Below are 13,538 nucleotides of genomic sequence, written 5' to 3' on the forward strand. Positions count from 1 at the left end.
GAAATCTACAGATGTACACATATGGGATGAATGCACTAGCCATCTTTCATGTACAGCTGAAGTTCTTTAGGCTTAACTGTGAAGTCCTTGGTGGCTTCTGCCTAGAGCCAGAGCACCTGGTGCATGTGTGTGGCCTGTGCCCCCAGCAGCTCTAGCTGTGGATCAACAAGGCTGTAGGGAGAGTGGGAAAAGATGTGGTGTGCCTGGAGCCTGCAGCATTTGACTCCAGCAATCTGCATCTCAGCAAGTGCTGAGGTGGGCTTCTGGGCTACAGCTAAACCTACGGATCCTGAGATGCTTAGCCTTCTTGAGGACCTTCAGCTGGAGAAATCTCTGCTGTGTGGAGCAAGAGGCTCATTTTCTGATGGGAATACACAAATAGCTGTGACCTACTATGGTAAGCTTTCTGGCTCTATCTAGCTGACTGGACATATACAATAACTTCTTCCAAAAGAAGAGACAAATGTATATGAGCAGCAGGACAGAGAGGGCCTTTGTTTTGGATGCATTAGCACAAATAGGGTTTTTCTGAAACCCTTTTCTCTGTGGCAGAGGTTACCTCTCACACAGCATCACGTGGCTGTGTGAGGGAGTGTGGAGGAGCAGTATACCCTTGTGCAACAACTACTGCACTGTGTGTACAAATGTAAATATCTCTATGCTTGCTGTTTGGATGTGCAAACGAGTACAGCAAGCTGGGGGAGGGTGACTTACCCTCGTGTTCACTAGCAAAGGTGAGCTTTGCTAATTCTCATGAAGACCAAGGGGTGGTCCTGGCATTCCTGCAACTGTGCACGTAAGCCTAAGGCTTCTGGTCAGCTATATGCATGACAATTCTCATGCCTCCTTTCTTTAGTTGGATAGGCTGGAGCACTCAATAAGGGAAGGAGCTTGGCAAGGTCTGTACTGATCTCTGTTGCGAGATCAGATTTTTGTCTGGTGTAAGGCTTTGGGTAGGTCAGGAACAGTAGAATGAGGCACAGGGATCTGTTGGTTGGGATGTATAGGAGGGATCTGTGCAAAGCTGGCAAGTCCCAAATGTGGAACTCCATTTGTAGGGGTTGGAAGGGTCCTCTGGAGATCATCTAGTCCAACCCCCCAACTGTCATCCAGTTACTTATGGCACCGGGTCAATACATGGTTATGGATGTGTAATCTGGATTCTATTTTTCCCTCCCCAGGTCTTGCTTTTTGGACTTGACAGCCTCGTGGACTTCTGTGCACACCTCTTCAGCTATGAGTAGATCAGTGGGATTTAGTATCTGTGTGGTCACCTCCTGCATTCTGCTCTTATCTTCTAGCCCACCATGCATTGCATCTCCACTGCTGGAGGAGGGGGACATGACAAAGGCCCAGTATGGCTCATGGGCAGGGAACGGGGTGGAAGATGAAAGGACAAGCATGCCAAACTTAATAAATAAGCTGGGCTTTTCTGAGCAAACCCTCTTTGAGGAGCCCTCTGGAGTGCCAGCGAAACCATCTGCAGTGCCCTTAAATGAAGGTTTCACAGCAGAAAGAGAAATGCAGCCTGTAAGCCCAAGCCATGGCTTCCTAAGCAGCCAGAGCCTGGATGTCAGCACCGCCATACCTGGGGTGCTGGCTGCTGTAGAAGAAGAGCTCAGTCCCACCAAGTCAGAACTGAATGAAAATGGAGACTTCAAGGCCATGCTGACCACGGCAGTGACCACCCTGAGCCCTCCTGTCCAGGAAGAACCCATCAGCAAGGCCACCACAGAGGACTGTGAGGTGGGGCAGAGCTCTGCCAGCCTCCTGGCAAACCCCCCTTCTGTCACAGCTGCAGCAGGGGAGGAGATGGCATGGAGCAGCTTGTACCCCTCAGCTGCACCCCAGCCCCAAAGCGAGCATGTGCCCACATCACAGCCCAGCACTCCCAGCCTGGGAAGGGCGAGTGACTACCTCATCATCCCAACAGCACAGGCCCTGAGCGAGAGCTTTGAGGTGGGAATGCCAGAAGCCAACACAGGCAGTGCTCTGAGGTTACTGGCTTCACAAGGAGCCACTGCTGTTAACCACCCCCTCGTGACCACTGGGCTCTACCTCCATCTGGGGGCAGGTGTAGGTGTGGAGCAAGAGGAGCTGCCCACTGCAGTGAGCACTGCCTTCAGCCTCCCTGCTGACTCTGTGCCCCCAGACTGGGATGACACCAAGCTGGGGAGTACAAGTCGAGGGGGAAGCATGCACCGTGAGGACGTGGGAGAGGACCAAGTGGTGACAGAAGCATCCCAGATCCCACTGGGAGGTATGGAGGAAGTGGAGGGTGATGTGACAAGCGTGCTGCCATCCCCAGCATCTGCTCCACCAACTCCAGGGCTTGCAAAGGAGATCAACTGCACAACCCCTGCAGCAGTGCCTGGGGAAGATGTACTGGTTACTTCCACTGCCAGCAGTGATGTTTCCCTCACAGGAGACTTGTCGGATGTAGATGGTCTGAACTCTCTGGAAAACATAAACATGGTCACAGCAGAAGAGAAGAACATCCCTCCTTCACAGCCGGAGGCTCCTGTGATGACAGACATAACACCTGATCTCTCCTCTACTCTGGAGAGCTCATTGGAAGGTAAAAACTTGACTGTTCACAGACACTTGTCTCCAAGTGTGGGTTTGGGAGGGATGCTCCTTAGAGCCTGTACTTCCTTTCTTAGAGTTTAAGTGGAGAGAGGTGTGCTCTCCCTACCTTACAGTAGGTGTGGGACATCCTTCCCCTTCATATGGGGGTTAATGGCTTAAATGAGTAACTTGAATGCCATCAGCTACTCCTGGTGTTGAGTGTTCCTATACACAGTGACCCTTGTGCCCAAGCTAGTGTTGTCTTTTGGGTGCTGTCCTGCCCTGAGTGATGTGAAACAACTGCTCTAAAGTGCCCCTTGAGCTGAGAGGATAGGTTTAGTAGCAAACGAGCTGGGACTGGAGAGGCTGTGGCAGCTGGGGATGAAGGATATAAGTGATGAAGAATACAAAGGTCTCATTAGAGAATTAGAATTTCATCAGCAGCAACTTGGTGCTAGCAAGAAGTTGTTTTTAGTGACTTAGTAGAACTTTGCATATGCAGTGTACCCCCAAAGCAGGTGCCTCAGTTTTGGTGCAAATTTTCATTTTGCAAATGAAATATCTGATTATGGTTAGAGCAAATTTAAAATAACAAAAAAGTCTGTGGCAAGACCTATGTTGTCCTTTGTTTACAGAAGTTCCTGGTGTTGTCTTCTTACCTTTCCACCAAAGCTCTGACTCTGCAGGGTTTGTGCTGCCTTACCTGCATAGATGGTACCTTCAGCCCACTGATGATGTTTCTATGTGGTGTTTAGGGTGCTGGGGAAGATGTTTGGGTCTGCTGTGGGGCAGTGATATGTGCCTAGGCTGGTGAGGAATGTGAGCTGTGGCTAAGGACTTAGTTATAACTGTTGGGCATCTTTAATTTTGTCCCTTGGGCTGTAAGGACAAAGGGACAGCTTCCTCTGTGCTGCACCCAGAAGATGCGCTTTCTCCTGTAGGTGATGGAAGGCTAATTACATGCTGGTGCTGAAACAAGACTGATTAATTTCAGGATTAATTTATAGCCACTTGACTTCTCAGCAGGTTCCCTTCTGCTATTCCCAAGTGTTGGGGAAACATCAGCAATCAATAAGACTTGTGCAGTAAAAAATAAACTCCTCTACACAACTTGAGTCTCTCAGCTCTGAGAGTGTCACCAGAAGTGCCATGCTGCTGACCTTGCTTTGTTCTTATTTTTTTCCCCCTTTCCATACCACGGATTTGCAGTGCTGTGGTAGGTTTACTTGTCTATAAGGGGGTGGCTGCTGTAGGGGATCTGCTGCTTGCACTGTGACTCTGGAATTAATACATGGGGCCAGTTCTTCAAATGTCTGTTCTGTTACTGTCAGCTGTCCTGTGAGTTGGTGCTGATGCTGCTTCTTGCTGCAGGCCTTACTCAGGAGGTAACAACTACTGCCCAGGAGGCTGCTGCTACTCTGACAGCTGTGACACTGCTGCCTGCTCCTGCACAGGGGACAGGAGCTGCAAGCCTTCCTCAGGAAACCAGTGGGGAAGACACCCAGATGCTGAGTGCCCCTGGTGCTACCCAGATGCTGACAGCTGTGGGCACCTCCACAGTGAGAACTCAGAATGTGGAAGGTAGGGTTCTGCTTTCTTTTCTTTCCTTGCCTTCTGGCCCTGAGCTACTGCTGCTTCATGCCCATGCAGATCAATCACGTTAAGATTGCAGGTCATAATCTTTGTCCCAGGTAAAAATGGAATAGCTATCCCAAGCAAAACCACCATGTGAAACCCCTGCATCTGTTCTTGTTTACAAGTTGACTTTTAGCCTTAATTATTTTTGCCAGTTCCTATTTGGGGGGGAGGGGGTCACTGGATTGCTGATGTTCATGCCAAAGGAGTAAAAAAAGCTTATTTAGGGAAGAAAGTGGGAATGAGGGGGGTTGTCTTGTAAGAATCAAGGAAACCATTGAAAGCTTGTAGTGATACTCACTTCTGTTAAGCGAGTTCTTGGCTTTTGTGTCCTGGGTTGATGTCTCTCATAGAGAAGTGCTTTAAGCTGTCATGTTTATCAGCTGCTGGTTTGATACCACCTTGGCAAGTACACACAGGAGTCTGTCTTCTTTGACAGGTGTGTAGTAATGGCCCCCTTAGCACAAAATAACCTTTGAGGTCATTTCTGTAGTAGTGGGTGCTGCTGCAATGAAACTGCTGCTGGGCTGCACTTCTGCTAGTTCTTATACTGCAAGGCATCAAAGGAAAGAATCAATTTGCACTATATCCCTTAAAGTAAGGTTGCTCTGTAGGGGGAGAAGGTTCTTCCAGCAATTACCACTAATTAATTTGCTTCTGGGATTTAATTAGAAATCCCACAGACTCTCGTCTTTGCAATAAACAACTAGATCTGTCACTCTGTTCAGACCTCATCTGGTGTCTCAGTGCTCTAATCTTGCAGTGGGGTCATCAAAACAATGGAAGTAAAACTCAGTGTTGTTCTCACTAAGGGCACCTCCTGTGCTGGCTGTCCTGGAGCAGTTGTGTCATTACAGAAGAATTGCTTAATGTAGCAGAGGGCACAAGTACCTGATAGTTTCTTTCCTGAGCTTAATCTTTCATTGAGGAGCTCATTCTTAAATCTTAGAATCATTAAGGTTGAAAGAGATCACTAAGATCATCAAGTCCAACCCATCCTCCAGTGGCGGCTCTAATGGTGAGGGTTTTTTCTTATATTGTTGTGCTGAACTTCTTGTCTTTTGCAGATCTCACAGATGTGGTCTTGGTCACTGCTGAGAAGGCTGTTTCATCTCCGGGTGAGTTGCTGGCTACACAGTCTGGGCAAACAGAGGAACCATCCAGCAAAACAATGGTCCTGGTGACTCCAGCATCAGTCACCTCTTCTGTCAGGAGGACAGCTCTTCCAGCTGTGAGGAAGATCAGTACAGCTGTAACCTATGGGCTGGATCAGCTGGAGTCAGAAGGTACCACTGTTCCCAAGCCTAAAGAGCGGGCAGCTTCCAGTGGAGAGGAGCAGTTACACTGATAATGTGGGCTCCCAATTGGTCTGTCTGGTACCTGGCTATGCCTGTGTTACTGTTGTTAATAAAGTTGTTGGAAATCCTGTCCCCTTCCAGGTGGTGCAGGTAATGAGCATTGAATGGTGTTGTGGAGAACACCTGATTTTGAGTGGCTGTGGTAGGTGGGATGGGCTTTCTCTTGGAAAGGAACAGCAGTGGTCTGGGTTTGTGCCTTGTTGGCTGCTGGTGGGCCTCCACCAAGCAAGCAGTCATGTTCAGACAGCTGGATATCCCTTGGAGATTCAGCATGGGATGGCCACCTCAGTGTGCAGCTTCTCACACCTTGCTGGAAGGAGTGGTGCTATATTCATGTTCCTGTAGCAGTGCTGGGGGGGGAGGGTCAAGAATGCATCCCCTTTGGGATGTACTTCCAGTTCAGTTGATCTCCAAAACTCAGTGATGCAAATCTACACAAGCTTTTGGTGAAGCAGGTCCTTTTTTTTTTTTTTAAGTCTATCTGCAACTCATTTGTTAATCTTTGACTCGTTCATCTCTTTCCTGTAGAGAATTGCTTCGCTTCTTCCTCTACTCTCTTTTACTTCAGCTATTCTCTGCTGGCTTATCCATCTCCACTTCTGTACTCCAATGTCTGGGCTGACACCACCTGGCAGGGATTAATCTTCCTGCCTGTTTTGCTCCTCTCCCATTATCTTGACCTTCTCCTACCTTCATATTTTACTGTGAAGGTTGGCAGTCCTCCAGGGTGGCAGGCCAGATGGTATTTTTCTTCAGATCAGAGGTGGGGTGCCACAGACAACAGCTAATCAGCATCTTTTCTCTGCATGAAGCAATAACTTGAATTCCTGTTTAGTTTGGAGGGCAGCAAAGGCAGGGAGCCCTCCCCTTTATGTGCAAGATGCTGCAGCTGCTGCCCTTTATCGGGCCTGCTTCTGGCCTTAAAACCTGCCAGGATTGACAGCACATGCTCCTTATCCTGATGGATCTCTAGGATTGCAAGGATGTGGATTCCTTGGCTCTGAGGCGTGGCTCTGCAGGTGCTCCTTGGTGTGTTGTGTTTATGGTAACTGGCACAGCTTTTGTGGTCTAAAACTCTTCAGAATTATTTAGACTTTGTGGTGAGCCAGAACCTCTCCCTGGTGTATGGATTGGTGATCCCTAACTATAAAGTGGGACAAACACCACTTGAGGGTAGGCTTTCTGCCTGGAGATGCTACTGCCCCAGTTAAGCACAGAGGAAGCTTTTGAGCTGCAAGTGTTTTCTATATCTTTTGTAACAGCAATTAGAGGGCATCTCTACCTCAGGGTGGAGTGGTGTTGGGAAAGTTGATGTATTCCTTCCCAAATCAGAGCACTTAGCACTTGCTCTCAAATATGTGTGCTACCAGATGCAATAAGCACAGGAGTGCTTTCCTGCACTGAGCTCCAGCCCAGAATGCCTGGACTGCAGGTGGATGCAAGGTCAGACTTCACTGCTGCAGACGTGTAATGAAGCCCCTGGGGAGCTCCTGGTGCTTGCTGACCAGAGGAAGAGGTGCAGGCAGCTGGGTGAGTTTGGCTGGCTTCTATAGCCCCAGTGGGGCTTGCTGCCTTGCCTTGCTGAGGGCCTGGATCATCATTAAATATGGACCCCTGCTGTTCAGAGTTCTGTTTCTTGGGGACCATCTGTGCCAAACTGCCTGCAGTTAATTGCATCAGTATATCCACCTGCCTGGTTTGGATGTAACTTAAAGCATGAGGTGCTTTGAATAGCTTTCTAGATGGGATTGTCTTCATCTCTACAAGCTCTGTAGAGATTAGCAGAGTAATGAGCATATTCCTACCTGGGCTGTGCAGTAAGAGTGGTTCTGCTTGCCCTTCCTAGCTAAAGAAATCCTGTAAGGGGATGGTAGGATTTGGGGACAGGTTGCAGCTGAGGATGAGCCTTACTTGTCTATGGAACTTAATGCTCCATTTTGTACCTGTGCCCAAAATTTCAGCATCTCTCAGGAAAGCTTGATGTTGCAGCTTCCTCTGGAGGACTTCTCAGATTTCAAGAGAAAATCTAGTTCAACTTATCTGTTCAGGACCACTCTTGTAAGCTTCCCAATGCTTTTTGATGTGGCTCTATTAAAAAGAAAACATCCCCCAACTACTCTGTAACAGCATGTAAGCTCTAGGGCTGGTTCCTGTTCAGTATCTAGTCTGATTTGAGCACTGCTGCTGGGGCTGGGCTGCTCTCACAGGTCAGCTTTCATAGGCTGCAGTGTGGGGAGGATGCTTGTGGGAGATGCTCTACCTGATGTGTGATGTCAGGAGCAGGCAAGTAGCTCTGAAAACAGGCAATTTATAGTCTGAGCTGTATAGCTCTTGAATGTGAGGTGGGTAGTGTCACCTGTGTAGACAAATCAGTTGTAGGATCATTGGATTGTCCACCTCAAAGGGTCTGCTGTGTAGGACAAGAGCACAGCACTGTTCCTGGTGAGCTGGGGCATGCCTGTGTAATGCCATCTCTGGATGCAAAGTCCCTCAGCAGTTCTGAGATACGGGGCTGGACCTGCCTTTGGGGTTAGCAAATCCCATGTCCTCTAGTTGTAGAGAACCTGATCACTGCATTTTTGGCTGCAGGTTTAACTGTTTTGCTTCACTGATTACATTAAAGGCTGCTCCAGAACAGTGGAGCACATAAATATGTGCCATTAAAATACCATTAATATATTTGGTCTTTGATTTTCAGTCTTTTTAATGACTCTTCAAACTCTCCTTAGTTCTTAGCCATCGCAGTGCAAGGAACCTTCCTTCTGATGGGAAGTGTTACTTATTTTTAAATGGGAATAAGGCTTTGAGTTCGATTGCTTTTTGGACCCTGACTGTGTGGATTTAAGACCTGCTTCATTAAATCTTGGCAACCCTATTAAAAATTTAAATGAGGTTACAGGGTAGTAAATAAGAAGAGCACTTAGCCCAGTGTGGTTAACTAGCCTGATGCTATAATTCCCCACCAGCTCTTTGGATATCAGCTGAATTGGCAGGGATCTGAAGATTTAAGACAAAGCGCATGCAAAATGAATTAATAATTAAATGGTTTTGGTGCACACTTCCTATTGCTCCTAGCTTATTTCTGCTGCTGAAGTGAGAACTGCTGTCCCTTTGGTACAGGCTGACCTTGATCTCCCTTGTGGAAGGTGGTGGTTCTCTCTTCCTTTGCACTGAAAAATCATGCATCTAAATTCTGTGCTTCTTTCTTAGATGCCTGATCCTGATTGCCTCCACTCTTCAGGTTAGGTGGCCTGGTTCAGTCTGACCCATTCTACTATTCTGTACAGACACCTTGAAGTTTCTAGCTGTATATTTTAGACAATTGACAAGTCAGCTATTCCCTTTTAACATTGTAGGTTTCCCATGTTTATCCCTTAGTTGAACAAAAATGACAGGAAACAGATGCAATTTAGAGATAATTGAGCTGTGGGTGAATATTTTTTAAATGAGGCTCTTGTTTCCTACTCTGGGGATTAGCTCACCCTCCAGCTTTAGTGAGGTGGATTCAGCTAAGCAGGAACGTGGCAATTCTTTCTGAAGATTCTGCGAGGAGCACTTCTCCTGAGCTGCTGCTGCTGCCTGAGGTATCTCAGCACGTGTAGGGGTTTGTTGCTTGTGAAGTTTCTCCATGCAGCTTTAGGCATGGAGAGTAGGGCAGGCAACACTGCAGGATGATTTTGTCCCTTTCAAAACCTCCAGATGTTTATCTAGAAAACACCTTAAATCTGGCACTGTCTCAACTCTTGGTCTGTTAGTTGCTCTTTTCCCAAGCGGAGTAGTTAAATGATGTACTTCTGAAGAGAGATCAATGTCATGGTTTTATGATTTTTGTTGTTGGTATTCCACACCGTAGCATCGTGTGGGGCTGGGAGTTAAAGAGTTAACCCTCAAATTGCTTTATTTGCACAGGAAGGTGGGATTCTTGTCTGGGAACTTTTTCTGTGACAGTGGGAGAGGGAGAAGTCAATAGATAGTCTTCAATAGAAAACCATTTTGTTGAGAGAAGTAAACTCTGCATTTATCCTCCTCTACTCTATCAACATACATGTCATGGTAGTGAAGTCTGGACTGATTCAAACATCCTCATTTGGTAGATGTCTTCCCCAGACTAGACGAGCTGCTCTGCAGTGAACTACTGTGTTAACTTGTGACAGTCAGAGCTGTATTCTGCACTACTGATTTCTATTTTTTAACTTGAGAATAGCTGTTTGCTGCTGAACCCTCCCTTTAGCCTGGCTCAGTGTGGAAGCAATTTGGTAGTGAATGCTGCTGGAAATGCAGCTCTTGGGAATGATTGTTTCTGATCTTTATACAGAAGCAGACCTGTTGTCCCTGCTGGAACATTTTTTATTATCTACAAGTTCATCAACTCCCCTGTGATGAGAGATGAGCCAGGACTGAAAAAGCAAGTGTGACTCTCCTCTCAGATATGAGAGGTAGATTAAGATCAGAATCCAAACTGTTAAAATCTTTAGAGCCCTCTGCTGGGGTGAGCTCTCTGCAGTCTTTTTTGGCAAGTGGATGCTGAAGACTTTCTGCTGCTCATAAGGAAGCCTCATAGTTCAGCCCTGCTGACCTGCTTGCTCTCCAAGATGTAGCAGGAATGTTTTATCTAAGGGGAAAAAAGCTTCATTTCCACTTAATTGGAAATTTAGATGGGCAGGGTTAGGGCTAGTACCTTGCAGTGTGTGATTTAAAACCCATCCAACTGATGCACTCTTCCCAGTGCTGTTTTCTCACCTGTGCAACAGGCCAGGCATTGAATACCTCCATTCATGGGAGGTGTTAGTGCAAATTGGAGCCTGGATAGCTCCTATTCCCAACTTGGGTGTCCCTATGCAACCCAGAAAGCTGGGCAGGGTCAGAGCCCTTCTACTCTTGTCAGCCATCTACTCCTAAGCTGGGCTTTGTCACAAGTGATAGCTCTTAATAGCAATTTAGAAACATCAGATGGTGGCATTATGACTGATCACATGAAAGCAATTGATTAGTAAGAGTTCTCCTATAAAGGTCTTTCTGTCTTGACAGCTAGCTGTGATTACAAAAGCAGTGCAGGAAGTGAGCAGTGTTCCCACGCTGTAAGTGCTCTGGAAGAAAACCTTTGGTGGAGATTTCTAAATGCTTCTTCTGTAGCCATGAACCTCTCATCCCACAGTCCTGCCCTTCATTACACATCTCTGCTTCCTATGCTGTGTGCACACATGTGCCAACGTGGTCAAGAAAGGTGTAGATGTTGTGCTGAGGGGCATGGGTTAGTTGGGAATATTGGTGGTAGGTGGGTGGTTGCACTGGATGATCTTGGAGGTCTTCCCCAACACTGTTGATCCTATGGCTCATCAGATGCTCATAAACTTTCAAACCCTATGGTGCTGAGTACTTGATACTGTCACAGCCTCAGACTGCTGTGATAGTAACTCAAAGCATCATTGTGGTTCTAAACACCACTGTACTCTAGGTCTGGTGCAGAGAACAGAGACTGGGACCTCCTTGTTTTTTCTTGCAGCTTTTTGTGTTAGTTTGACTTTGACAGTGAGTTCAAACATATTGCCTCCACTTAGTGAGCCTTGCTGCTCGTAACTTAGGAAGGTGTTTCTCCTGTGCACACAACCTAGCAGATACTGGGTTAAGTCTTCTGCAGAGGAAGAACACTTTTAAACATTAATGGAAAATAGCTAGAAGTTACAGGTAGCAGCTCCTATGCCGTGGGTTTCAGCAGTGGTGTGGGTGCCTCGTGGTAGAATCATAGGGGTTGGAAGGGCCCTCAAGAGATCAGAGTCCAACCCCTCTGCCAAAGCAGGTTCCCTACACCAGGTCATTGCTCTGTCTGGCAAATGTTAATAAAAGTGGAAACTTGCAATACAAAACAAAGAACTTCCATGCATTTCTTGGTGCTTTCTTATAGCTTCTCAAAAATTCAGCATTTCAGTGCCTGTTACAAGGTTGTCAGGTCCTTCAAAGCCAAAATTGTTGACAGGTGAAGCAGGGATCTCATTTTTATGGGGATTCCTGCTGCGTGGATTGCATTGCTGTCACAGCAGGAAGGTGTTAAAATTCTCAGTTTTTCTTCCTCTGTGTCAATGCAGGCAGAACTGACTTAAGCATCCACACAGTGGTTATTTAGACTGTCAGAGGGTCAGATTTTGCATTTTTCAATGCGTGGAGATGAGGTAACTCTCTCATAGTTTGCTTATGCATTGCTCTTACTGTGGGAATAAATAGGAATGTCATGGATGGTATTTTGGTGCTGCAGGGGGAGGAGGCAGGATTTACTCTATCTAGGCCTTCTTAGGATTTCACTGAATGTCACATGTGAGAGCTCTTATTTAGAGATTTTTAAGATCTACAGAGCCAGACAGACTTGCAGTAGATGTACTGCACCTATTACATTTGCTGTGGTGGGTGAACAAACACTGGTGTCAAGTGTGCAGAAGTGCTCCTGCAGCTGCTCTTCACCTGAGTGCCTGATGTGGATAGTGTCACACAAGTGCCAGGAAAACTTTGCATTTCTTTATTAGAAAATTGCACATTGGCCGTGGGCACGTTCTGCGTTTGGTTGTCTTGCTTTGTGTGTAAGAATCTTAGCCAAGACATGAGTACTTACAAGTGTGCTGCACAAAGTAATTCACAAGGGGATGCAGATGTGTAAAAATCCAAATGCCTCACACATCTACTGGGCTTTGCAGTTTTGGACCTTTCAGTTTTCTCTTTGGAGTGGCTGTGGAGGGCTCTGAAGTCTCAAGCAGGACTGGTTTAGGAGGCAGAACATAATTTTGCTAAGAGGCTCTGGTCTGAGGCACAAACCTACAGCTTTTGGGGACATAGAATTACAGAATCACTGAGGATGGAAAAGCCTTCTAAGATCATTTTAGGCCAGTGGCTAACCCATCACAACCAGATCCTCAAGTGCTGCATGGCACTTGAACATCTCCCTGGGCAGCCTGCGCCAATGTGTTACCACTCCTTCTGAGAGGAAGTGTTTCCTAAAATCCATCCCAATCCTCCTTGGTGAAGCTTAGGACCATTGCCTCTCATCCTAGCGCTCATCCTTCCCTATTCATCGGGACCAGTGGGTGCTGTGAGCAGCATGCCCATGCCTGATATCCTCCTGCTGTGTCCCTGACATCTGATGCGTGTGGTCTGCATTTCTTTGACAGCACAATTTCCTATCTGTGACCACCAAGTGGTGCTCTGTGCCTTGCACAAAGGCAAGCTGATGGCATTTTGGGGCAGGGGGTTACAAAGCTGTTTTCAAACATGTGAATGAGCCTTTTTTTTTCCCCTTGGTGCAGCTGTGCATTGAGGTTTGCACTATCCTCATCCTTGAGTTAGGGCTGTACGGTGATGGATGGAGCTGGGTGATTTTCAGGTGTGATAAGCAGTCTTGGCACTTTCAATTCAGGCATTCAGCTTGGTTGCCTGCTGGAATTTGGACGTGCAGAGATGGATATCTGCTTCCTCAAAGCCAGCTCCTGGCAGGTGTCTCCAATTAGCTTGCTAAAATCATAGGAGCCTTCTAAAAACCTTGTTTCAAGGTAGATTTTTCAGATAAAATTTGATCTCTGTTTTCTCTGAGCTTTTTTTTCACTCAGCCCATCCAGGGAGAACGTGCTCATGGTCGTGTTTTCCAGCATGCTGGCTGCTCAGCACCTTTGCTGTTCTGTTTGGGAAATCTTTTGATATAGCTGCATTGCTCTCAGCAGGGGCACAAGACTTACTTCAGCTTATCTTTGCAGGTTTCCTGGAAGCACTCTCCAGGTGCTGTACTCAGGTGTACAGAGGCTGTGTATTCTGTATGGAAATGTGTAATTTGATAAATTCTTATGTCGATTGAAGATGATGGGCACATTGTAAGATAGAGGGAATGTAAGGGGCTATCTATATCCCTGTAAGCTCCATTCAATGCTCTGCATGGTATAATTGTTTGCAGGACATTCTTTTCCAGATCTCGAAAGATATGCTATAGCAGGATGATGCAAC

General features: G+C 46.8%; 1 protein-coding gene across 1 annotated transcript in view; it reads left to right on the top strand.

Annotated features, from left to right (window-relative positions):
* Window positions 1-1,236: 1,236 nt before the first annotated feature.
* ARMH4 (armadillo like helical domain containing 4) overlaps window positions 1,237-13,538 on the top strand; it is a 39,649-nt gene continuing 27,347 nt past the window's right edge. The window contains exons 1-3 of the mRNA XM_065747874.1: window positions 1,237-2,578; window positions 3,940-4,149; window positions 5,271-5,489. Of these exons, the coding sequence (XP_065603946.1) occupies window positions 1,237-2,578; window positions 3,940-4,149; window positions 5,271-5,489 (1,771 nt within the window). The remainder of the gene's footprint in view (window positions 2,579-3,939; window positions 4,150-5,270; window positions 5,490-13,538) is intronic.

This window comes from Cyrtonyx montezumae, unplaced genomic scaffold (assembly GCF_038088225.1).
Source record: "Cyrtonyx montezumae isolate F1298 unplaced genomic scaffold, pur_monq_1.0 scaffold_10, whole genome shotgun sequence".
Taxonomy (NCBI): domain Eukaryota; kingdom Metazoa; phylum Chordata; class Aves; order Galliformes; family Odontophoridae; genus Cyrtonyx; species Cyrtonyx montezumae.